The 26,668-nt window shown below is 36.7% G+C and overlaps 3 protein-coding genes and 2 long non-coding RNA genes across 9 annotated transcripts; 4 read left to right on the top strand and 1 right to left on the bottom strand.

Annotated features, from left to right (window-relative positions):
- The first annotated feature begins 1,020 nt into the window (after positions 1-1,020).
- On the top strand, positions 1,021-3,786 carry LOC9322300 (arginine decarboxylase 1). The gene has a single exon (XM_002886188.2). It carries the CDS (start codon positions 1,530-1,532, stop codon positions 3,636-3,638), a length of 2,109 nt encoding a protein of 702 aa, XP_002886234.1. The 5' UTR covers positions 1,021-1,529; the 3' UTR covers positions 3,639-3,786.
- A 3,963-nt stretch (positions 3,787-7,749) lies between these two features.
- LOC9322298 (zinc finger CCCH domain-containing protein 19) lies at positions 7,750-16,259 on the top strand. 3 transcript variants are annotated; one of them, XM_021030583.1, is made up of 11 exons: positions 7,750-8,098; positions 8,192-9,755; positions 9,875-9,954; positions 11,182-11,366; positions 11,757-12,636; positions 12,721-12,848; positions 13,081-13,140; positions 13,245-13,295; positions 13,570-13,640; positions 13,825-13,976; positions 14,077-16,259. In XM_021030583.1, the coding sequence occupies exons 1-11, from the start codon at positions 7,897-7,899 to the stop codon at positions 15,933-15,935; spliced, it is 5,232 nt and encodes a 1,743-aa protein (XP_020886242.1). In that variant the 5' UTR covers positions 7,750-7,896; the 3' UTR covers positions 15,936-16,259. The 3 variants fall into 3 exon arrangements, with proteins under 3 accessions (XP_020886242.1, XP_020886241.1, XP_002886232.2); XM_021030582.1 differs by having other exon boundaries at positions 7,750-9,755; positions 14,077-15,290; positions 15,321-16,259; XM_002886186.2 differs by having other exon boundaries at positions 7,750-9,755.
- A 2,067-nt stretch (positions 16,260-18,326) lies between these two features.
- On the top strand, positions 18,327-19,238 carry LOC110229779. Its single transcript, XM_021030615.1, has 4 exons — positions 18,327-18,586; positions 18,668-18,704; positions 18,788-18,965; positions 19,074-19,238. The coding sequence occupies exons 1-4, from the start codon at positions 18,567-18,569 to the stop codon at positions 19,196-19,198; spliced, it is 360 nt and encodes a 119-aa protein (XP_020886274.1). The 5' UTR covers positions 18,327-18,566; the 3' UTR covers positions 19,199-19,238.
- Positions 19,239-19,727: 489 nt separating this feature from the next.
- Positions 19,728-21,070, top strand: LOC110230549. Its single transcript, XR_002333691.1, has 4 exons — positions 19,728-20,240; positions 20,495-20,571; positions 20,681-20,705; positions 20,798-21,070. It is a non-coding gene; the product is annotated as an uncharacterized LOC110230549 (long non-coding RNA).
- Positions 21,071-21,927: 857 nt separating this feature from the next.
- Positions 21,928-23,702, bottom strand: LOC110230548. 3 transcript variants are annotated; one of them, XR_002333689.1, is made up of 4 exons: positions 23,204-23,702; positions 22,783-23,125; positions 22,235-22,297; positions 21,928-22,166 (listed from the first exon to the last, which is right to left on the bottom strand). It is a non-coding gene; the product is annotated as an uncharacterized LOC110230548 (long non-coding RNA). The 3 variants fall into 3 exon arrangements; XR_002333690.1 differs by having other exon boundaries at positions 22,235-22,966; positions 23,071-23,125; XR_002333688.1 differs by having other exon boundaries at positions 22,235-23,125.
- Between the last annotated feature and the right edge of the window lie 2,966 nt (positions 23,703-26,668).

Below are 26,668 nucleotides of genomic sequence, written 5' to 3'. Positions count from 1 at the left end.
GCCAACCCATGAACTCATTTAATTTGATGGGTTAGATGGTTAATTGGGTTGACCCATTAATGTAGTAAATAAATTAATATTTAAAATAAATTAATAATTAAAATAAATTAACAATAAAAAGAAAATAATAATAATCACAGATTTACGTTTTTGGCGGGAAAATCACGGATTTATGTTTTGGCGGGAAAATCACAGATTTACGTTTTTGGCGGGAAAATCACGGATTTACGTTTTTGGCGGGAAATTATCCATCCTCATTTTTGGTTAAAAATTTTAAAATTTTTTGGCGGGAAAATTATGGATTTACGTTTTTGGCGGGAAAATCACGAATTTATATTTTTGGCGGGAAAATGGTGTATTCACATTTTTTGCGGGAAAATTAAGGATTATATTCAATCGGTTTAGAAGTTTTGGTTAGACTCAAATTGAAATCGGTTTAGAGATTTGGATTGGTTTAATTCAATTTAACAAAAATTGTTGGGTTAAATGGGTAAACCATTGACCCATTACAACCCAACTCATTTCACCCATCAACCCATTTGACTCAATAACTCATTTGATCCATCAACTCATTTGAGTCAAAAATTTCAACTCATTAGAGTTCATGGGTTGAGTTGAGTTGAGTTGACCCATGAATCTTGACCCATTTTAACACCCCTATCTGCACCTTTTAAGATATCTTTTAGCGATAAAATTTATTTGTTGTCCATGTTTATGCTCACAACCGGTTAGAGTTGTAGTTGTAGTTTAATTTTTGTAGACTTTGTGTAATGTCGACTAATTTTCGAATATTACATTTAATAATATTATAAGTAGGAATTTGGGTTGAATAGTTGGAATAAATTTTTCGGTGGAAAAAAAAAAAAATCGGTGGATATGATTTTTTTTTATTTATTTATTTGGTCAAACATAAAATTATTTTTTCAAACGGAGAAAAATGTAATAAAAAAAAACAAATACAGGTTATTATTTAAATAAAATAAAAAAAGGGAGAGAATCACAAATAGGGCCCAAGCCCAATTTAAACCTCATCCGAATCTCACCTTCTCTCCCACCACTCTCCCCTATTTAACGAACCTTCCTCCTTCATGCATTTCTCACCAATCTCTCTTCTTTCACGACTCTCTTCCCTTAAAATTTTCCCGAGAAAATTCTCAATCCTCAATTTTCCCGAGAAAATTCTCATTCTCATTTCTTTTCAGGGAAAAGTTTTGCTGTTGAGTTCATTCATTTTCTCTGTTTTAACCAAAATTTTTTTAAAAGCTTTCTTCTGAACGTTCATCGTGGAGAATTTTGGGTCGGGTCGGGTCGTAAAAGGCGGGTTTCACGGCGGTGATAGATTCACCTTCTGCTTCCTTCTGAGGGGGTTAGCCCCGAGGCACTTTGCCTCGGCGGGTTTCAAATTCCCCCAAATCTAACAAATTCACAGATTCAAATTTTCCTTTTTTTTTCTGTTGAAAATTTGAATTCACAAATTTTGTTTTCGAAAAAATTCATTTGTAACCGTTCGTTGAAGGAAGAAGAAGAAGATGCCTGCTCTAGCTTTTGTTGATACTCCCATCGATACATTTTCCAGTGATTGCAGCGTCTTTACACCGTCGTCTGCTTCCGCCGCCGTTGTTGATTGGTCTCCATCGCTCTCCTCCTCGCTGTACCGTATCGACGGATGGGGAGCTCCGTATTTCACCGCGAATACCTCCGGGACCATCTCCGTTCGTCCTCATGGCTCAAACACTTTACCTCACCAAGACATCGATCTCATGAAGGTCGTGAAGAAAGTTACAGATCCGAGTGGTTTAGGATTACAGCTTCCGCTTATCGTTCGTTTTCCTGATGTTCTGAAGAATCGTCTTGAGTGTCTTCAATCAGCATTTGATTACGCGATTCAGAGTCAAGGATATGGTTCACATTACCAAGGTGTGTATCCTGTGAAATGTAATCAAGATCGGTTTATTATCGAAGATATTGTCGAATTTGGATCGAGTTTTCGATTCGGATTAGAAGCTGGTTCCAAGCCTGAGATTCTTCTTGCTATGAGTTGTTTGTGTAAAGGTAATCCTGAAGCTTTTCTTGTGTGTAATGGTTTTAAAGACTCTGAGTATATCTCATTGGCTTTGTTTGGGAGGAAACTGGAATTGAATACTGTTATTGTTCTTGAGCAAGAAGAAGAGCTTGATTTGGTTATTGATTTGAGTCAGAAGATGAATGTTAGGCCTGTTATTGGGTTAAGGGCTAAGCTGAGAACTAAACATTCTGGTCATTTTGGTTCTACTTCTGGTGAGAAAGGGAAATTTGGTTTGACTACGATTCAGATTGTTCGTGTGGTGAGGAAGCTGAGTCAAGTTGGTATGCTTGAGTGTCTCCAGCTTCTGCATTTTCACATTGGTTCGCAGATTCCGTCGACGGCTTTGTTGTCTGATGGTGTAGCTGAGGCTGCGCAGCTTTACTGTGAGCTTGTCCGTCTTGGTGCTCATATGAAGGTGATTGATATTGGTGGTGGATTGGGGATTGATTACGATGGGTCTAAATCGGGGGAGTCGGATCTTTCTGTTGCTTATAGTCTTGAGGAGTATGCTGCAGCTGTTGTGGCATCGGTTAGGTTTGTTTGTGATCAGAAATCTGTGAAGCATCCAGTGATATGCAGCGAGAGCGGTCGAGCCATTGTGTCTCATCACTCGGTGTTGATCTTTGAAGCTGTCTCAGCTGGTCAACAACATGAAACCCCTACTGATCTAAAGTTTATGCTTGAAGGGTACTCGGAGGAAGTCAGAAATGATTACGAGAATCTTTATGGTTCTGCGATGCGTGGTGATCGTGAAAGCTGCTTTCTTTATGTTGATCAGCTGAAGCAGAGATGTGTTGAAGGGTTCAAAGAAGGTTCCTTGAGCATTGAACAGTTAGCTGGTGTTGATGGGTTATGCGAGTGGGTGATTAAGGCGATTGGTGCATCGGATCCGGTTCTTACTTACCATGTCAATCTATCGGTTTTCACTTCGATTCCGGATTTCTGGGGGATTGACCAGCTGTTTCCTATAGTTCCAATCCATAAACTTGACCAAAGGCCTGTCGCGAGAGGGATCTTATCAGATTTGACTTGCGACAGCGACGGAAAGATCAACAAGTTCATAGGCGGAGAATCGAGCTTGCCATTGCACGAGCTGGACAACAATGGCTGCAGCGGCGGGAGATACTATTTGGGAATGTTCCTAGGTGGAGCTTACGAAGAGGCTCTCGGTGGAGTCCACAATCTTTTCGGTGGACCAAGCGTGGTCCGCGTCTTGCAGAGTGATGGACCTCACGGATTCGCAGTGACCCGTGCTGTGATGGGCCAATCCTCTGCGGATGTCCTCAGAGCAATGCAGCATGAGCCTGAGCTCATGTTTCAGACTCTTAAACACCGAGCCGAGGAGCAGAGGAACAACAATAACAAAGCTGGTGGTGATAAGGGAAATGACAAACTAGTAGTCGCATCCTGTCTTGCTCGTTCATTCAACAACATGCCTTATCTTTCCATGGAAACGTCCACAAACGCTCTCACCGCAGCGATCAACAACCTCGGCGTTTACTACCGCGATGAAGCTGCAGCTGGTGGCGGCGGCGGCAAGGGCAAGGATGAGAAATGGTCTTATTTCGGTTGATCCTGTCTTTGATCTTCACCGTACGATTACGATCCTAGTTCTTATTTGTCTTTAAATTCAGTTTTTAAGGTTTAAGTTATTTCTTTGTAATAATAAGACAAACTCTTAGCAAAATTTAATAATACTATCATTCACCATCGACCACTAATTTAACTATTAGCAAACTGTGTCAATGAGCTGTTATAAGTCTTTTTCCGAATATTTAAAAAGTAAATCCTTTTTCTTAATATAGGATAAATGCATTTGGACCATTGAAGAGCTTTTGGAATAAGAAAACAAAGATTATTCTATGTAAAAGAGAGACAAAGACAATTTGGGGAATGCAAAGTGAACGTAATGACGTTGGATCAAGAGAATAAGTGAAGGATGTGGTTGTTACTTGTTAGCCGTAGAATATGACACCACAAACACACACACATGACACATAGAATCCTTATTTTGTGGCACTTCTCCATCTGAGTTTTGGGGAGGACAATTTGGACCTAGCGTAAGAAATAGGCATATTTTGGAATTAAATCTTTAAAGGTTCGGATTTTATGGTTAGATTACGGACCACGTTCCATGTGCACATCTTACTTGGGGGTTATTTTTTTGGTCAACATTTTGGGTGGTTATAATGATTTTAAATTGTGGTCTTCATTGTAGATAGAAAAGAATGCATACATATATGCATATACAAGAAGTTAATATAAAGAAGCCTTAGAGGATATGCAACTTAAACTTGAGAAGAAAGTTCACATTTCTTTTTTCTTTCTTTCTTTTTTTTTTAACTTAAACCACATTTCTGTTTTGTCACTCAAATAGGTGTAGCAAGCCACAATGGTGCATAGAAAATTATAGGCGAAAAAGGTTATATAAAACAAAAGATATTTAAAAGATGATTTTCAGAAGTTAAAAAATATCATCCTTTCTTCTAAAAAATCAGAAATGATGACAGGTATGAGTATTAAACCAATCTACATATAAATGGAAGTAAATCTTGTTTTTATCACAATTGACCATTCTTTCATTTGTATAATTGTATGGTTCAAGACTATATATCTCTTATTATAGAATTTTGATGCCATGAAGAAAAAAAGATATCTAAAACTAGTTACAATTTTGATCAACTAAAAGTCTCATTAAAGTGAAAAAAAAATATCGAAGTAGTCATAGAATTTGAATCATCCATCTAAACCATCGAAGTATTGTTTGACCGGGTTATAATTGAACAACAACCCTTCAAAAGAAATTAAGAAACTCATTTGCTGATAAATTATATTATTTCAAAATTGTGGAATCTAGCAAAACCGCATGAAAGAAAAGTTTGACTAATAATAAGAAAAATTGAAATAAACCTACGTAGAATTTTCTAAAAATTTCAATAAGATAAAACTTTGTATTCAACAAAATGGGTTTAAGCTTGTTACCAACTTGTCGTATCTACTCTGCTTTCGTTTTGTTCTTTTTTTTTTTAATTTTCTACAAAAATGGTCCTTACCTTAATTTTTTTTTTTAATTTTCTATATTGTTTAGATGCGCATAACGAACTGTTTATTTGCAGACCTCATGACGAACTTGAAATCGTCTTGACATTTGCGTCGTCTAGTGAAATGCAAAGGTTTTATTTTGCATTAACTAATCTCTAAAAATATCGTGTTATCTTTCTTTCTGATAATTTGCAAATTTGAAAGTGGTTTCTTTCAATGTCGATGGAGATGACCAAAAAGGTATGATGAGTGAATTCAGAGTAGACAACCTACCTAAGAGAGTGTTTAAATCTGGCGAATAAGCAGATGTCAAGATGGTTTCAAATTCAGTTTTAAAATGATTTGGCTTAGCGACTCCTTTGGAAAAATTGTTTAAAATTGGGAGAAAAAAATATTATTTTCCAACAAACACAATATGTTTTTGTTCACATGCAATGCAGTTAGCAATCGAGAAAAAGTATGAGATTTTATTCATGTTCGCTGTGAAGCTAATTAGGTTTGGGTTTTTGCATTTGTCACATGATTGCGGTACGATCCAAATCCATACAATACCAAAAATAAGAAGAATAAGGTAATCAGAACTTCATATTGGTTTGAGATGTTCTTTAAGAATGAGGAGATAACACCAAAGTTCTTGTTCGCCTACTTAAAGGCAGTTTGGTTCGTGACATCGATTTGGGTAGCGTTTTAGATGACAATGTTATGAATCAAATCCCGGAAAACATCTCGTCTAGCGTAAGCTAGTTTTGTAGTTCAAGGGTTTGTACATGCCCTTCAACTTGTTTTATTGGAGGTTGTCCTAGAAATTGAGAGGAGCATGTCGGTTTATAATCATGTTTACATTAGTGAAGATTCAGAGAAGGAGGCTGTTGTAGTTGAGAGGACCCCAATTTGGTTGATTGACAAAGAGGGGTGTTGGTGGTGGATCCCAAACCGAAGATCCTCGACCTAGGAAATATTCACACGTCAGCAAAATCAAAAGTCTCGTCACGGACAAAGAAAAGGAAAATAGCCCGATCGCGAGCCGAAGCTAAGAAGAAAATGAATAAGTTGGACGAAGAAGATAAAGCAAAATAAGCCCACCACGGCTAATTAAAGAATCAAACCTAGGCGTTATCAGAATTAAAGAATTAAATCAAAGTCGATGAATGAATGGATAATTAAGACAATTGAGGCGATAATTTCTTATTCATTCTTTGTAATATCTTAAATTCTTGTATAGATAGAAAAGAACAACCAATGTAAAGGGACAATTCTTTTCCGATAAAAAGACTATATAATAAACTTTTCAAAGAGACTATTTTCTCAAATATTTTTCTGACTTTTGACTATCGAAGGTTTAAACCCACATTTTCCTATTTATTTAACAGACATCCACAAAGGCAATTATTGCCTTAATTTGGTTTGTTCGAGCCAATCACAAAGGTTGTTTACTTGTGACATCACCGGAGAAAAAAGTGTTTTCTGGTGTGATTATACAAGCTAGAGGCACACTAGTGATCGAAGATCCTCCAATAATCACACTGTAGGTCTTGGTTAGACAAGATGTACCAATTCGTTTTTCGTAGTATATGTGGAACTAAATAAAACATGTGAACCATATTTTCTAGATATGAATGATTTGAAACTAAGTACTTAAACATAAAGTAAAAAACTTAACATAATTTCAATATATAATCTAAATTCTTTTGTCCAAAAAAAAAAGTCTAAATTCTTTTGTCTAACTACTTTGTTTCTCGGGGATGTGTTTTAGTCAAGTGGTTAAGTTCACTTGATTCCGCCTTTTCCACCAGAGTTCGACTCCACTAAGTCGCGTTACTCTGCATAAATTAGCTATGGATCGGACCTTGTCGATCCAAAGATGTCAAAAAAAAAAAAAAACTACTCTGTTTCTTCTATTTTTTTTAAGAAACAATTTGAACGAATGTAGATGTTGGTAAATAAGTTGACAAAAATAAACTTTTTGACTAATGTTCCAAATTAAGTCAAGTCACCTAAATGTTATGACGTTACAAAAAAATAACATTATAATTTATGGGGGAGTTTGACAAATAACAGAAAAAATGGAAACATATTAAACTGAGAAATTAGCAAGTGCTAAAGCTTGACTAATAATATGTTTAGGGTGAAAGTCATGTACACATTGATGTTTATAGAAGAAAAGAAAAAAAAAATCAATTGCAACGAATCGAACCCGGGACTCATACATTTCAACAGAGCAGCTTATCCAACTGAGCTACAAACACATCTTGTAATTGTATTGAACATTAATTAATAATCTATATTGAAAATAAAATATAGTAACCTGAAAATGTTCTTGTCCTCTCCTACCTCTTTCAGTCTTTTTTGTTAAAAAACAGTTTGATCCATTTAGACACACCGAAAACAAAATCATCCTCAAAAACCCTAAGAGCAACCTCAATGGAGGTTTCTTACAAGATACCTTAACATTAAAATATTTAAAAAAATTGAAAAAGAAGAGAGAGAACAAGAAACATACCTTATATAAGGAATGTTTCTAAACATTTTAGAAACCTTTTGTACATTTGTCTTCTTTTTAGTGGTCTATTTATTTTTATATTAAAATATTAATATTTAAAATATAAGAAACTCAAAACTTATTTCTAACCATTGTGGTTGCTCTAAGCCTAAAAAGCTTTCAGATCTCTCTAGGGTTTTCTCGTTATTCTTCTCAATTTCAGTCACCGGAAATTTCCCCTTTGTGATTTTTATGGACGAGTGTTGTAGCCAGCGAAGAAGACGGAGAAGCTGATCCTTTTTTTCCGCTCATGGATTCTGATTCTGAGAGAGCTTCTCTGGAATCGATTAAAGATGATTCTGAATGTCTTCATGTTTCGAACGAACCTAGTCTCACGGGAACATGCGGTGATTCGTTTGTTGGAGAGGAAGAAGGAGGAGGAGGCGACGGAGTTACGGATGTGAATTCGTCCGCTGCGGTGTCAGAGCTCGCGCCTAAGGAGCAAGGAGAAGATGCGGTTTTGAATTCCGTCTCTGAGATCAGTGATGTGGTTGAAGGGGGGATTCCTGTTGATGTCGTTTCCTCGGTAGGTGGAGGAGGAGAAGAAAATGCAGGTTTTAATGTTAAGGAGATGGATTCGGTTGGTGGTGACGATGCGGCGGTGGAGGTGGTTCCTCTGAAACCGTCTTCGGTGGTTGGGGAAGGGGGAGAAGAGGAAGGTGCGGCTTTAATCGGCAGTGATTCACAAGCTAATTCGTCAGGAGATAGGCTTGAGGAAAACAAAGAAAAACCTCCATCACATGACCTAAACGGAGTTGATACTCTGAATGCCGAGGAAAAGAGAGATGAAGGTGGACATGTAGTTTGTGGAAGTATGGCTGTTGAGCAGATAGAGAATGGTTTAGGGCAGAACACAGAGTCTAAAAAGGAAAAGATAGATGTGATGGAGGAGGAAACTACAGCGCAAGCTGCTTCCTTGGTTAATGACATTGAAATTCCTGATGATAAAGAGGTAGCTTGTGTGGCTGGGTTTACGGAAATTCCCACTCAAGATAAAGGGTTAGACGATCCAGTGCGTAACTCAGGAAGTGAATTTGTAGAAGAAGAGCCAGTGAAAGAGCTGCAAATAGGTGAAGGAGCTAAAGATCTGACAGATGGAGATGCAAAAGAAGGTGTGGATGTTACAGAAGATGCAATGGATATACATGTATTGAAGAAATCAGAGGAGGAAGAAAAGGTTGATGGTGCTAAGCCCCAAGAGGTAGATGATGTGGCTACTGAGATGTCCGACAAAATTGAGGTTTCAGTGGATATATCACCAGCTGTTGTTACTCAGTTTGCTGGGGAAACAAGTAGTGATAAGGAAACTTTTATGGATGATGTCAAAGAAGATGTTGAGAAGGATTCAGAAGCTGGTAAATCACTGGACATACATGTACCAGAGGCTGTAGAAGAAGTAGAGTCAGACTTTAAGTATAGTGCTGGGATAGAGAAAGAAGGCGATGGGATGGGTGGTGCGGGAGAAGCAGGGCAGACAGTTGATATGGAGGAAATTCGAGAAGAAACCCAAGAACTATCTGAGGAACTGGCTAAAGTAGATGAAACAAAGATTTCTGAAGTGTCAGAAGAAACGGAGACAACAATCAGGGGTGAGGATCAGGAGAAAGATGATGACATGACTGATTTGGCGGAGGATGTGGAAACCCATGGAGACTCCCCAGTAGCTGGTATTGAGGAGGGAAGGGAAGATCATGAAGATATGGGAGTGACAGAGACACAGGAGGAGACTGTTATGGGTAAAGTAGACGGAACAAAAATTGCTGAAGTGTCAGAAGAAACAGAGACAAGGATTGAAGATGAGGATCAGGAAAAAGATGATGAGATGACTGATGTGGCGGAGGATGTGAAAACGCATGGAGACTCCTCAGTAGCTGATATTGAAGAGGGGAGGGAAAATCATGAAGAGATGACAGAGACACAGGAGGAGAGTGTTATGGCTGAGATGGGTGATGAAGAGACTGATGAAGTTGAGGAAGAAAATAAGAGTGCTGGAGGAAAGAGGAAACGGGGGAGAAATACAAAGACAGTGAAAGGAACGGGAAAGAAGAAAGAGGAAGATGTTTGTTTCATGTGCTTTGATGGGGGTGATCTTGTCCTTTGTGACCGCAGGTGAGCTTTCATTTGTAGTTTCTGTGAATTTGTAGTTGGTCCTTCTCCTTCTTTCTTATGTTCCCTTCCCTTTAACAGATGATAATTTTTGTTTAATGTATGATTCTGTTGGCTTGCAGGGGATGCCCAAAAGCGTACCACCCTTCCTGTGTAGATCGAGATGAGGCTTTCTTCCAGTCAAAGGGTAAATGGAACTGTGGTAAGTTTTTTTCTGCTATTCTCTCATTAGGTGTCTGCTTAAATATAAATCAGTGAACTATAGTTTGGAAAAACAGGATACATCATCTGCTAAGAACATATTTTCTTTTAGTTGTGTATGTAGTGATTTTTAGTGTCTTATAACATTGTTACTTCTTTAGAAATTCATGACTGCATATGTGTTTTTACCTGTCATCCATATTATGACATTTATAACAATTCTTGGTAATTTAAGCTTCTTCTTTCATCTTTTGTTCGAGTTCTTGGCTAGAAGTATGTCCTTTTTAAGTCTTTGCTCTCAAATTATTAGTCTGAACCTTTAGTTGAAAGTTATGTCAAAGGCTTTTTTTTTATTGCTTTGCACATCATGTTTGATTTTCGTGTTGCTATTGATTCTTACTTTAGTCTCAGGCCTGTTGTACCACTGTCCTTGCTACACTGGCAGTGACAGCTTTTGGATTGTTTGTGAAATGGATAAGTCTGATTACTATCAAGGCTATGCTCACCCTTTTTTTGTGTACAGTCATGACTCTTTGAGATTCCACAAGAACTTGTCAATGGTAGCTTTTAGTTGATTCTCCGTTGTTCAATGTAAATACTAAATACCAAATAGCAGCAGTGGGATCTGATGTGTCGTTTTAATAGTAAATACACTGGCATTGATGCTTTTATATACTTCGGTAGTTTTCTTTCCTTGACTATGGGTTGACATGGTGACATCATCCAGTTTTATCATACCATAAATCTACACCATTTAAACTTGGTAATATAATATTTTGATATAATGAGAAAGATTAATTTTTCAGTGATGTCAAAAAAAAAGATTAATTTTTCACTATCTTCTAGGCACCAATTAATGATATTGCAATTAGCAGATGATCAGAATTATCTTTGGTACAGATGGTGATAAATTCCACAAACCATTGAGATGCAGGAGCCCAAAAATCACTGTACAGCCTCTTAGTATATAGTACTGTCCCTCATATTTTAGAACACATGTTATAAACTTCTAAGATAGTCGACTGTTTGAAGGATCATTTCCCTTAGTTTCTTTAAACTAGAATTAATTGGTACTCTGCTTCGGTTATACTGTATTTTTCAGTCTGTCTGTGCATGGTCATACTTTTCCTTGGTTACCTCTCTCTGTGTATGTATATATTCCGTGAGCTTTCATCATTTCCATGACTTTCTAATAGAACCTAACATGATGTTTCATTTTTATGAATAGGATGGCACCTGTGTAGCAAATGTGAGAAAACTGCAACGTACTTGTGTTATACATGCATGTTTTCATTATGCAAGGGCTGCGCCAAGGATGCTGTCTTCTTTTGCATCAGAGGTAATAAGGGTTTATGTGAGACATGCATGGAGACAGTCAAGTTGATAGAAAGAAAAGAGCAGGAAAAGGAGCCGGTATGCCTGTCATACTCTTGTATTTTTTGCTTACCGATTTTTTTTTCTTTTCTTGTAATAATGAGTTGCAGTACCTCATGATCTTAAATTTCCTGTTTCTCTCATTAAACATGTTGTGATAAGCCTGATGATCAATCTTGTGTTGATTCTCTTTTCTCCTTTACCATTGCTCTATAGCATGATGAAATGTGTATGAGCTTTCAAACTAGTTGTCGCATGATAAGCTTACATTTCTTTCTTTTTACTTTGTAATGTCACTGATAAATTATGACTTTGGCCAGTATCCCACGCTGATTAGTTGATTTTCACTTCTGCCTTAGTTTCCACTTGTTATTTGAATGACAGTCTTCTTTTTCTGATCTCTCCCTTACGTCATTTTATCTTTTACAGGCGCAAATGGATTTTGATGACAAGACCAGCTGGGAATATCTTTTTAAGGATTACTGGATTGATTTGAAAACCCAGCTATCTTTAAGTCCAGAGGAACTTGATCAGGCTAAGAGGCCACTGAAAGGACATGAGACCAATGCTAGCAAACAGGGAACAGCCAATGAGACTGACTATGTTACTGATGGAGGATCAGATTCAGATAGTTCTCCAAAAAAGAGGAAGACCAGGAGTCGATCAAAGTCTGGTTCTGCTGAGAAAATTCGATCACCAGCCAATAAGAATTTGTCAGGTGAAACTATGGAGTGGGCTTCCAAGGAACTTTTGGATCTGGTCGTGCACATGAGACGTGGTGACAGATCTTTCTTACCAATGACAGAAGTACAAACTCTCCTACTGGCTTATATAAAAAGATACAATCTTCGTGATCCCCGACGTAAAAGCCAGGTTATCTGCGACTCCAGGCTTCAGAATTTGTTCGGAAAATCACATGTTGGACACTTTGAGATGTTAAATCTCCTTGACTCTCATTTTCTTAAAAAGGAGCAAAATCAGGCAGATGATATTCAAGGTGACATAGTTGATACAGAAGAACCTAATCATGAGGATGTTGATGAAAACTTGGACCATCCAATGAAAAGTGGGAAGGATAAAAAACGTAAAACACGCAAAAAAAATGTCAGGAAAGGACGTCAATCTAATCTTGATGATTTTGCTGCTGTTGATATGCACAACATTAATTTGATATACTTAAGGCGGAGCTTGGTGGAAGATCTACTTGAAGATTCTACAGCATTCGAAGAAAAAGTTGCTAGTGCATTTGTTAGGTTAAGGATATCTGGAAATCAAAAGCAAGATTTATATCGACTGGTTCAAGTTGTTGGTATGTTTAGTTTTCTATTTTACAGATTATTTCAATATTGTTGATACAATGGTTGACTAAGATCTCTTTTGGTTTGAAACACAGGCACAAGCAAAGCTCCTGAACCTTATAAAGTTGGCAAAAAAACAACAGACTATGTACTTGAAATATTGAACTTGGACAAAACGGAAGTGATTTCCATTGACATTATATCAAATCAAGATTTCACTGAGGTGACGTACTCCTGATATCCAACGTCCTTTTCTTGTCACTGGAAATGAGAGAACATGTTCTTCTTTTTGGTCCTTACATAGTATTTCCTATTGCACTTGCATATATTGATAAGCCATGGAGGCTGTGGTTACTGTTTTCACTATTTTCTGTCTGAACTTCTCCTGATTAGTAAGAAGTAATTGTTCAAGGGTGCTATATGTTTGACCCATAACTTCCATGCAATAATTTCAGGATGAATGCAAGCGTCTTAAGCAGAGCATAAAATGTGGATTAATCAACAGGCTGTCAGTGGTATGCTTCATATTATTACTTGAAGTCTTTCATTTGATTATGTCTAAAAATCTGTGGACCATGTTGCTTTTGCATTCTTGGTATTCTAATGTCAATTTTTTTAGGGTGATATACAAGAAAAAGCCATAGCACTGCAGGAAGTGAGAGTTAAAAACGTAAGTTGCTTTTTTCCTGCTGAAGCTTTTTCCTGTCTCTAATTCTCCTTTTGTTCATTATTATTATATGTTTGGTGATTGAGCTTGCTGGACTGGGAGACGGAAAATAACTGCATAATCTGTCTAGGGAATGTGCATGATTCTAGTTCTATCGTCTCTCTTAGATTTTGGTTTTCAGGTTTCTTAATAATGTAAAGCTATCACAATAGTATTTGAGAAATGTAAAATTTATATGACTGCTTCTGTATTGACAGTTATTACTTAATGAATGCAGTTGCTGGATGCAGAGATCCTACGTTTCAGTCATTTGCGTGATCGCGCTAGTGACATGGGCCGCAGAAAAGAATATCCTTATCTGTTGAAACTTTCAAATTCTTGTCAAAAATAAGTATTTGCCATGCTTTTGAAATGCTCCTCTCTGTGCATGTTTTTGTACTTCAGGGAAAGAGCATTGAATCTATTTGTAGTGGTGGAAAGCATATAATTTCATTCTTTTTATTCACTTGTGTTATTCCTCAACTATGTTTACGCTACGAGAATGTGTTGAGAAGCTGCAACTGTTAAAATCTCCAGAGGAACGACAACGCAGGCTAGAAGAAATTCCAGAAATACATGATGATCCCAAAATGGATCCAGATTGTGAATCGGAAGATGAAGATGAAAAAGAAGAAAAGGAAAAAGGTTTCTTTATTATTCAAGTTTTTACTTGCAATTAAACTAAAATGTGAAGTTTGGTATATCTTCTAATGTTTTTGATGTTTGGTGGTTTTAATGCATTTAGAGAAACAACTGAGGCCGCGAAGCAGTAGCTTTAACAGAAGAGGAAGAGATCCAATATCTCCACGAAAGGGAGGATTTAGTTCCAATGAATCATGGACTGGCACAAGTAACTACTCGAATACAAGTGCAAATCGTGAATTAACCAGAAGTTATTCTGGTAGAGGTTCTACTGGTAGAGGGGATTATCTTGGTAGTTCTGACGACAAAGTTAGTGAAAGTATGTGGACTTCAGCTAGAGAAAGAGATGTGCAACCTTCTTTAGGCCCTGAGAAGCCAAGATCTGTTTCAATTCCTGAAACTACTACCAGAAGTTCTCGTGCTGTTGCGCCACCAGAATTATCTCCTAGGTTTGCCTCTGAAATTTCAACGGCACCTCCTGCTGTTGTTCCGCAGCCTGTTCCCAAGTCAAATGAGTCAGAGAAAATATGGCATTACAAGGACCCATCTGGTAAAGTTCAAGGACCTTTTTCGATGGCGCAGCTCCGTAAATGGAACAACACTGGGTACTTCCCTGCTAAGTTGGAAATCTGGAAAGCGAAAGAGTCAGCGTTGGACTCTGTTCTCCTGACTGATGCATTGGCTGGACTTTTTCAGAAGCAAACCCAGGCGGTAGATAATAGCTATACGAAAGCTCAGGTAGCAGCTTATTCTGGTCAATCAAGCCAATCTGAACCCAATTTAGGTTCTACTGCTAGGACTGCTCCATCAACCATTGAGATTCCTAGGAATTCCCAAGATACTTGGAGTCAAAGTGGTAGTCTTCCATCCCCTACTCCAAATCAAATCACTACTCCAACAGCAAAAAGGCGAAATTTTGAGAGCAGATGGTCTCCAACCAAGCCATCTCCACAGTCAGCTAATCAGTCGATGAATTACTCAGTAGCACAATCTGTACAGAGTCATGCTTCTAGGATAGATATCCCTGTGGTTGTAAATTCTGCTGGTACTCTACAGCCTCAAGCCTACCCTGTTCCAACACCAGATTTGATTAACGTTTCTGTTAATCACTCTGCGACTCTTCATTCTCCAACACCAGCAGGTGGAAAGCAAAGCTGGGGGAGCTTGCAGACAGATCATGGAGGAAGTAATGCTCCCTCTTCTCAGAATAGCTCTACGTCTTATGGCACCCCATCTCCTAGTGTTCTACACTCACAGAGTCAACCAGGCTTTCCTCCATCTGATCCTTGGAAGGTTGCAGTCCCAAGCCAACCGAATGTTCAGGCTCAGGCTCAGGCTCAGGCTCAGGCTCAGGCTCAGGCTCAGGCTCAGTGGGGTATAAACATGGTGAACAACAACCAAAACTCAGGACAACCTCAGGCTCAGGCTCCAGCAAACCAGAACAGCAGCTGGGGTCAAGGGACTGTAAATCCAAACATGGGATGGGTTGGTCCTGCTCAAGCTGGAGTGAATGTAAACTGGGGTGGATCTTCTGCTCCCTCAACTGGCCAGGGAATCCCTAACTCTGGCTGGGGCGGGCCTGTCCAAGGACAAACACAAGCTTATCCAAACCCAGGGTGGGGCGCAATAGGCCACCCTCAAGCTCAACCCCAAGCTCAAGTTCAAGCTCAAGCGGGTACTACGAGTGCGGGATGGATGCAACCAGGTCAAGGGATTCAGTCTGGAAACAGTAATCAAAATTGGGGAACTCAAAATCAGACAGCGATCCCAAGCGGTGGGTCAGGAGGGAACCAAGCCGGTTACTGGGGAAACCAACAACAGAGCCAGAATGGAGATTCTGGGTATGGTTGGAACAGGCAGTCAAGTGGGCAGAACAACTTCAAGGGGCAAAGAGTATGCAAGTTCTTCCGCGAAGATGGACATTGTAGGAAAGGAGCATCCTGCAATTACCTCCACAACTAAAACACCTTCTCTCTCTTTCTCTCTCTCTGCTTTTGGGTTATGTCTGCATCCTAAAAAGCAGCTTTAGGCGTTTTTAGCCACTTAGTTTTATGCACTACAGTCTTTTGTTGGGAGCCTTTCACTCAGAATTAGCTTAACATGTTTTTTTCTATTTATTTTTGGGGGTTTAGGGGCTTAGTAGTATTTAAATGTTGTGATGGTGAATGTTGATGATAGTTATAATCCTCTTGCATATAATATTTGCTAGGCCAACAATATGATGTTTGTATCCTGAAAGTTTTCTCCTTTAAGGAGTGAGTCTTGGTTCAGTACCTTACTATGACATTGAGATCAAAACTTTTTTTTTCTGTTTTGGTTAATTGGCATAATACCCATCAATCCATTGTTAATGCATCTTAACAATAAAAAAAAAAGTGATCAATGACAACTAATCCTCTCAGCGGCAGAGCTAGAACCAATTTTTAGTGGGATCAAAATAAATCACAAAATATAGTACTCCCTCTGTTTCAAAATATATGAAGTTTTGTTTGAAATCACACATTTTAAGAAAATTTATTTTGCTTTCTTAAAACTATCATTTAATATTTGGTTTTAAAAATTCAACCAATTAGAGAAAAGACTGCAGAATACAAACAGCCATAAAATATCAAATACATTTAAAACTGCATAGAAAGTTGCAAAACATCATATATTTTGAAACAAAATAAAAACTCTAAAACATCCTATATTCTGAAACGGAGGGAGTATTTTTCTACAATTATAAGCCCAAATTTTAAGAGGTTTACGTGGCCTAAAAAACTGTATTATTGATTTGGGTTCAATTTGAAAGGATTAATATATACTTTTACCTCTAGAATGTGGGTTTTGGGTCTTCTTTTTAAGTAAATCATAGGTATAAGTTAGATTTATAGGGGTCAATGTAAAATTTTCAGTGGAGTCAATTTCACATTTTATCAAAAAACATAAAAGGTAACTAAATTTTGTTGGGGTCAGATGACCCCCCTCCATAAGGCATGCTCATATATATAGCTCCGACCTCCGAGGTTTTACATTCAGTTTCGGTTTATGTTTGAAATAACCAATCCTCAGTTTTTTAAGGTGCATTTTATTGTGAAAACCAAACTCATGAGAGAGATGGTATGCTCTTCTCTTTCGACTCGGAACTATATATCTTTGTGCATCATTTGAAGAAATTTAAGAGGCATCACTCATCTTTTCTGAAAGGAAAACAAATAAGCTGAGGCATATGCCCAAACAAGTGTACAAAGAGTTCTTTTCTATTAAACACTAGATGAATAACCTTTTCTCGTATTACATTTTGTTTTTCTCTTACAAGGAGTTTGTAAAATGACATTCTAGTGATCATATAAGTATAACAACAATAAACTTTGGTGCATTTCTTGAGATCATGAGACACAAGAACGTATTAAGGCTAAGCAAACTATAATATAAATCAAGGGCCATATGCTTTGACGGTCTATTACACTCTCTTCCCATTCTCTATTTTCTATGCAATTTCTTTCAAAACCTCTAATTCAAATGTTTATATTGAAAATTGAAAAAAACTTTTGCACAAAAAAAAAAAAAAGAAAAAAACTCTGTACGTACAATGGGCCATATGTAATAAATGAGAAATATAAAATAAAAGCCCATTATAAAGCCCAAATTATAAAAAAACCCCAATGAGAAATCAAACCCCAGAAGGCAGAAAGTAGGAATAGAGAACTGTCGTCGTCTTATCAAACCCTCTTCACGCACTCGACTCGACACTCTGATTCCCCAATCTCTGTCTCCCTTTAGAGCGATTTGATTTGATTTGATTTCATTTACCGGTCTGATCGATGGCCTTGTCCAAGCGTCTGGCTCTTTTAGGGGCTCAATCCGCGCTTTCTATCGCTAAACCTCGAGGTCATGTCTCATCTTACCAGGGCCGGCGCAGATGCCAAGCAACTGAAGCCAGCGATTGGGGTCTCAAAATTTTAGGGCCTTTTAAACTAAAAATTTGTTAAGTTTTGGATATACTGCAAAAGTTATAAATTTATTCTGTAGAGCCTTTTTAAAAAAATAATATGGACTTTTAAAGACAAACTAATTATCTTCAACACTAAATTTTTGATTTAGTAAAAAAAACTCTAAAAATCCTACAAGTGATACCTCTTATGCGTGTATGTGAATCAATTTGCTTATTTTACAAGTGAAAAATCCTAGGTTTTGAAGTTAATTGTTAGTTTTGTTTTTGAATTTATTGTTTTTTCCTTCCAAATTTGTTTTAAAAAAGAAAGGTGCAAATCCGATAATGATTCGTTAATGATTTTTATAGTATATGAAAAAGACATACTTTTTGAAGCTTTGCGTAGGGCACTCGCAAATGTCGGGCCGACACTGCATCTTACAACTTGATTAATCTTCGTCAAATTTCTAAGCTCACTAAAGATTCAAATTTACCAAAGTTTAACTCTAAAACTAAAAGTTCTCAGGTAAAACATACCTAGTTCGCTTGTTTGTTTGTGATTACTATTGGTTCAGACAGAACCTTGAAACTTGCTGATTGATGCTGCTTAATCTTTATTGCTTTTGAAGGCTGTTGATGATTCTATACCCGAGATAGAAAAAATACAAGCAAAAAGCTACATGTTGCATGCAGAGAACAGGTCTGTGACCATCCTTTTTTTTTTCTCAACGTCTTGGTTAACCAATGAGAAACTAAGTCCTAGCTCTCTTACTTGAAACAGGGTTAGCTTTGAAATGTTCTTTAGCAATGTTGGACGGGTATAGTTTTTTTCCTTTACTCAGAAATTTCTTCTTTCACTCTTGAAACTGCCACAATATATGTTTTTGTTTTGGTGTTTCAGCATCGTTACGGTTTTAGGGTTCAATTAGAAACTGTAAAAAACAAAAAAGAGTTTATCATATTCAGCCTACCTGCAATTATCTCCATGTCAATAATCATCGCCGCCATTATTTCGCACGAGTTGGATTTACTAGAAGCTAGACAAGCTCATGACCTCTCAATTACTCCAAACCAAATCGGTAATTTCTCTTTTTTTTTTTTTACAAGAAATCTAATATTTTTTTTCTCTGGCTCAAAAAAAATGGTAGAAAAATATAGTGTTGTTGTTCCATGATCTCTTATGCTAGTCAAGGAAAAGGACTTGAGGTATGAACAATTGGAAAAGCAGAACGAAGAGACTCGTCATTCGATCACCCTCCTACAACAATTCATGGAGAAGCAATTTCCGGGATCTTTTCCGCCATCGGCCTGATCTTAACTATATGTATTTCTCTTTCTCAAACTATATTTTATTTGTTGGTTATATTTAAACAATTAGTAGTACTATATATACTACTATTATCAAATATTAATATAGAATATGGGATTTTCTACTCAATTTAAATATTTTGTTTTTAAACAAATATTCAATATAGAAAATTTCAATAATTTATCATATGGCCGTCAGAAATCTATCGGAATTTATACTTTTAGAAATTCAAGTTAAACAAATTTCGAACATATAAATTCTGGCATTTTCTCGTTGCAACGAAAAAAGTTTGTCAAATAAAGTTCTTTCGAAATTCCGACAATTGTAGCATTTTAGATGATTTTTACCCTATGAATTTGACTTTATTTTTATTTTTTTAATAAAATGCATTTTCATTGATTATTTCCATAGCTCATTTTCTTAAACCTGATCAAACTTGTTGCTGAGTTTGTTTATGGGTGAATTGTGTTGGATTTTTATAAACAGTTTTGTGACTCAATTGTAATGTTAGTTTGCGTGTCGTGGGCTCGTGGCTTCCCTTACTGAATAAGTTATATTTACCTCTTGATGAGTTGAGGCAAATTCTTGAATTTTTTGTTTGATTGTAATATTTTCCTCAGAAAATATAGTTTTTAAAAAATAATAATAATAACTTTTTGGGCAAGCAATAGATGGCGTTTTGGTATATAAAAAAACAAAGGATAAGATACCCCAAAACCATTGAGAAATCAAACCCCATAAATATAATTAGAATAAAACCGGACGACGTCTAGGTTTAGCTTGGCAAATCAAATCTCTCTCGACTCTCTGATTCCCAAATCTTGGATTTTGCGCCGATTTTATTTACGTTTACTACTTGCTTCTCCGATTCGTTGAATTGTTATTAAGATTTTCGTCTAATTGATGACCATCATGTCCAAGCGCCTGGCTCTGTTAGGGTCTCAATACGTCGCTAGAACTCGAGGTCACGGCTCCTCTTACGCAATGATTGATCGTCGTCCATTCCCCTACCGCCAATTTTCCGACCTGTCAGAAGAATTCTCAGGTAACACACACCTTTTAATAGTTTTGACAATGTTATTAAATTAGGATTACATTTTTGAAATCTGAACTTGAAACTTCTCAGGTATTAATGTTAGTGTTGATGTTTTTTTTAAACCTCTCAAGTTGTGATGCGTTTTATACTCTAAAACACAAAATTTTTGGTATCAGTACTCTTGTGTTAAACCATGTATTTACTTTAAACATTTTATGCATAGTAGCATTGTCCCAACTCTTCTTCGTTAATTCCTTGTGAAGGAGAATCATTCTATTCTTGTGAAACGCGAGATACAAAAATTACGACATGATATGGAGATGATGCAAATGGAGCAAAGGTATGTGATCAGCTTTTCATCAATTTTATTTGGTCAAAACATTCTCAATGTTTTGTAAATATGCTATATATACCCAATCGGAAACTAAGACCTCTCTCACTTGAAACAGGTATGAAGCTAAAAAGTCAAATCTGGTATAACTTTTTCTTTTACATAGGAACCTCATTACACTCTTCACCTTGAAACTTAGGAATATCAGAACTCGTAATATGTTTTGGTGTTTCAGGAATTTGGAACTAAATTACAAGATGCAAGACGTGAGTACTACGAATCCGAGTTTCGAACACTTGCCTGGTTGTCAACACCAATGGTTATACTTTGCATCTTGGTGTTGTTTAAGTAGGATCTAACATGCTCTCTTTTTTCCCCATTTTGGGAATATGCTTTTAATCGGCTTATAGTTGGGACACTATTGGATTTTTCTTTATTTTATGAGTTATGATTGTTACAATATGCATACGAAATCAAAACTTTATATGGTTGAAGATTTTGCTTGCGATGTTTGATTTTTTTCCTTTTCTTGCACTTCATATTAGGTTGCTTTACGAGATTAGTTATCTAAAAAAAAAAGCAGCTTCTCATTAAGGATTAGTTTCAATGCAGAAGATTATGTGGATTTTAGGAGGTCATTCCAAAATGAAGTTATAGTATCTTGTTTTGAAATGAGTCATTTACTTAGAATGGTTATCTCCTGAACCTATTTATGTTGCTTTCTTCTCGTTAAATTAATCATTTGCTTCTCATATCCATTACTACGGTCGACCCCATCCCAGTATCTACCGGTTTAATTCCATACCGGTTTGTCGTAGTCTCTAGTCCTTTCGTCAACCAACTATCTTTAGGCACAGTTTGTGGTACAATGAATCCAGATTCTTTCTTCTTCTCATCGTCTCCTAGATCAACAAGAGTTGTCTCATGCTGTTTTTTCTTAACCAAATGAGCCATTTGATCTCCCAATCTAACTCTTTCTTTCATCATTTGATTAAGCTTGCAGAATCATCCCTTGTCCGAGAAAATGGCTTTTCCTTCTCATGCCACTACAAAAAATATCTACATTATTAGCAAGAGAGAAGAGCTATTATATGTCATCAATAGCGTTTTCATAAACGCTGTCTTATGCCCCTGTTATGGTAGACCCCCCACATACGATAGCGTTTTTTATGTATGCTATGATATAGTATTCTACCATAGCATTAGTGAAACGCTTTGTTATATCGCCTTTATATTTGTTATAAATTATGTAATAAGTCATTTTTCTTGCTATGTTAGGTGCTCATTTTAAACGCTGTAATATATTTTGTTATGACGCTTATTTTATGCAATAATACTTGCGTTTTATATGCATATTATTTCACATTTGCGAAAACCTCTTTTGAAATTTATATAAAATATTTATATTTCATAAATCATCCACACCATACAAGTAAAAAGTCTCAATCCAAGGCTTAAACTAAGATTACAAGTGCCAAAATTAACAAACTTGTTCTCATCTAAGCTGAGCCTAATTTCTAATCTATATAGATTTTGGGCTGCACACTCACTTGGGACTTGACTTGAGACTGCACTTGAGACAACAATATCTTGAGCTGCACTCACTTGAGACAGCAAAACAAATTAGCTCCAACTGCATGCTCAAATTAGCTCCAAATTAGGTCGGGGTTACCTGGCATGGGGGTTCACCTAAACGTTCTGGATACTGCCCTGTAGCTCTAACAGTTGCTTCAACCTATACATCGAAGACATTGCAAACTGTAGTCTAAGAAAATAGTAAACAAACTCTGGCCAAGGCAAGACGACAAAATAATAAGCTTTTACAAGAGCATAAAAAGGTATGCGAAATCAAACAACACTTCCTTAGCAATACTTCTAACAACAGTCTCAGCAAATATAGATAAGCATAGGAGTGAAACTCAGAGTCAATGCATAAGACAAAAACCTGACTTAAGCACAACAACTAAAACCAGTCAAGGTTAACATACTTATAGATGTTGATCACCAACAAACAGAGAAACCAATCTCAAACTCGTAACCAGGCTAATCAAAATTGAGTTCCTTAAACAAAGATCAGAATCACAACACAATCCAAAGCAACACAAGATCAAAAGAAACCAAAGAAGTAAACATCATCAACAAAAATTCTTTAAACTCTTATCAAGTGATATCAATCAATCAAAAAGTAAAAAGAAGAAGAGAGAAAAGAACAAAACTAACTTAGAGGATTTAGAAAGCTTGAAGGAGTTCTTGGCCATGGCAATTCGATTTAGTATCTGCGATGATTAAGTAACATAAAATCAAAACTTTACCTGTCAAGCTAAATCGAGATAAAAACCTAAAACACAAAACATTTTTGGTTTCTCACTTTTCAACGGTGGGTTTTTACAAGCTTCTCAATGCCCTACAAAACCAAATCACATCAAAAGGAAGACAAATAAAAAAAAAAAACCAAAGTCTGATTCAATTCAAAATCAAACCGAAATGAGAAGCAAATTCAAAATCAACCTCCTCGTAGACCCTTTCTCTTTTTATGAGCTCATGAACAGCTCCCAAACCTCTCCTATTTCCATCAATCGAGCAATGAGTAGACAAATTTTAGGGTTTAGAGAAAAACAAAATCGAATTTGTTACTACGCACCAGCCATCGAGAAGGAAGTCGGTGCTTAAAAAAGGAATGGCCGAGACATGAATCTCTCTCTCTTTGATTCCCCTTTGACCGTTTCGTCGAGATTATTGTCGTTCATCTTCTCCCTTCCTGTGGCGATTCTCCTCCACGGTGACGCTGCCGATGGATCCGCCTCTCAGCTTCTTCTTCTTCCATCTTCCGCATCCTCGTCACCACCCTCGCGACTCCGTTGCTCCGTTGCTCCAACACTGAATCAAAATAACAATTGAATCAAGGGTATGTAGATCTTTGTTCCAAATTCGATTTCAGCAGAAGAACGACAGATCTGAGAAGAAAGATCGGCAGAAAATAAAGAGAAGAAGATGAAGAAGAAGTAGAGAGAAGAGAGAACAGATGTAGATCGGAGAATAACGAAAATTCTCCGTCGAGTGATTTTTTTTCTGTTGTTGGTGTTTATAATTTGTTCTTTGTGGTGGAGATACTACGGACCTAAGTCTAATTTTTTTGGCTAAGTGATATAGCGTTTTCTAAATGTTATGATAGAGTTACCAAACTCCTAACCCTATCTTTAATAGCAGTAACGGAAAATGCGCTATCGTTATGTGCTATCAATGCTCATATTTCTTGTAGTGTGCTCAAGTTCTTGTAGTGTGCTCAAGTTCTTGTAGTCTAGCTTCAGCTTCACGCTTCACATTCATATTCCTGCGAAGAGGAGATAGATCTTGACTCAGATTTTTGGGGACTTTATCTTCAGGTTCTTGACAAGGATAGTCATTACTGGCTTTTATTTTACGAGATGGTGACATTTCAGAATCCAAAATATCAGATCTTGTGTCTTCACGGTTTGGAGGCGATCCTAAAAATCCGTAGAGACGAATGGGAATATAATAATAGTTATTCATGCACATATATATATAACACGGAGAATACATATATTTAAACAGAAAAAAGAAAAGAAAATAACTTCTAGGGCAAGCATTATAAAAAAAAAAATTAGGGCAAGCAATAGAATGCGTTTTGGTATAAAAGAAAGGGGTAGGTATAAAATAATCAAACCCCAAAAAAAACTAAAGAGAAATCAAATTAAATCCCAAAGAAAGTAAAATAGAACCGTACGTCGTCTAGGTACCAATTCGTATCAGTTTTGTTATTGAGATTTCGGTCTGATCGATGAGCATGTTCAGGCGTCTAGCTCTGTTAGGGGCTCAATCTGCGCTTTCAGTCGCTAGATTTATATATATATATATATATATTTGTAGGACCGCGAAATCCCGATTTGAAAACAGAGAGAAATAACTTTTAGAAAACGATTTGGAAAGACGATTTAAGAAAACGCGTGAAGGCGAGATATGATATCTCTTTCCGTAATCCAAACTAGCTCCCGCAGTGGGCGGTTTTGTGAGCAGCGGATCGCAGGATACAATCACGATGAGACCGATATCGCAACACTCGATAACGGAATCTACGAACTTGAATAATACGATATACTCTTGAGACTTACTTTGAGAAGAAAGAGAAATGAGAGAGAGTTTTGTTTTTGCGTTTTAGTGTAAAAAGCGTGAAGAAAATGAGAGAGAGAGGTGTTGCTTTTATAGGCGAGAGGAGAAGCTGCTTGAAGGGATGGCTCGTGGGCGCAAATCTAGGGACGTTGGGAGCGAGAGGAGGACTCGGCCACGATGAGATCATGGGCGAGATATCCAGAGCCGATCGATTTTCGATTTCAAAATTTGGAATATGCTCTCGAATATGTCTTTTGTTTATGCAAACTCGATTTCATTAATGGGCTTCTTAATGGGCCAAAAACTTATGTAGAAAATGTTGCATAAATGTAACAAAAGCCTCATAAGTATTTTCTCCAAAAAGAATTTTCTCCATCGCATTACGGATCCCTACGCGAACAGCTTTTAAAAAACGATTTTATTCGGTTTTCAAAAAACGTTTTTTTGTATCGATACAAACGCTTCTGCGAAAGCTTTTTAGCCACTTCGTGGCATTTCGTGGAACGTTTAGTTCAAACGATATACATATACCAATCTGGAAATGATTTCTGCGGCACGGCACGGCAGCGGCGGCAGTGCGCGCGCATGTGGGTCGTGTTGCATAATGTGCATGTATCTCCTTCACCATAGTCAGGGCCGTGGCTACGTTACCCAAAATGAAACCTTCGCCTACGGCCCCATTTTAATTAAAAATTCAACAGCATATTAGTGTAAATTTAAATCAAAGTTTTACTATAGAAACGTGATGCTTTTGATTTTTTTTCTGGCTTCTAAACATGATATGTTTGATAAATCGTGTTAGTGAGATTTTTTTCTTCAAAATTTAGTAATTAGTTAGAAATTTAAAATAATAAAGTGATACAAGGTCCCTTGACGACCATTGCTTCTTTTATTAACAATGGATTTGAACTTTCTTTATATTTTTGATGTTTTAACTATCTTCCCTATTCACAAAAATATTATAAATTATTGATTTTGAAAATCTATTTAACGATTTTCTATAAAATCATTACGTTTCAGAATTAATATTTTATGTTTACTTCAAAAAAAAAATTATATTAGAAGAGATGATTAGTATTTTGATTTTTTTTCTTATGTACCGCTTATGGCCCTTGAATCTCTTGGCATGGCTCTGACCATAGTCTCCCCTTCCCAATAGCTAGTGAACCATGTCATATGTTTATCACTATATATACAAGAGAAAAAGTTTCCAAACTTCCAATGTGAGACAAAATTACATTTGTACTTTATAAGCTTTCAAGCTTACCACTTTGGACCTCAATTACTCATTCAATATAACTTCAATTTTTACAAGTAGATATACTATCTTATAGTGCTCATTACAAAAAATCCAAAGGTTCCATTATCCGGTCATTACGATGACGGACGTCACCGGAAAAGTCGCCGGAAAGTTGGCCCGAGCCACTTGTGTAAAATTGAGTTCCAACAATATTATCAATATTGAATTTTTTCATTATCTATCAATATGAAGGTATTTTACTTGTAGAAATTTGTTGTATTGTTATTAAATATACTTTACACACACTATAGATTGCTTCTTTTACTAAATTAGAGAAAACATATACCTAAACACGGGAAGGAAATGTGGCAACAAAAATTCAACGAGATAAAAAGGATCGAAGGTCTATTTCAGAGAACTGTAAACTCTTCTTGATAATGATTACTTATTTATCTTCAATTTTTTCGTTGTGTATTGTACAAATTGAAGATATCAGTCTTAATGATATCTCTTAATTACGTTGTATTATTAGAGCTCATTATGAATATTACATGTTTTATATATCTTGTTTCAAATGTGTACAAACATTACTGTTGTTGAATACGTTTTTTTAAAAGACATAAAATCACTGTTACAATAACTCCTACTATGTTTATGGTCTATCCATAAAAATAGTCAATATAGTAGTGCATGGAAGGAAACATGTTGCAGAACAATGTGTTACCCCATGACTCTCAT

Source organism: Arabidopsis lyrata, assembly GCF_000004255.2.
Source record: "Arabidopsis lyrata subsp. lyrata unplaced genomic scaffold ARALYscaffold_3, whole genome shotgun sequence".
NCBI classification, from domain to species: Eukaryota; Viridiplantae; Streptophyta; class Magnoliopsida; order Brassicales; family Brassicaceae; genus Arabidopsis; species Arabidopsis lyrata.
Note: the sequence above shows the minus strand (reverse complement) of the source record. Positions and strands in the feature narration are given on the sequence as shown.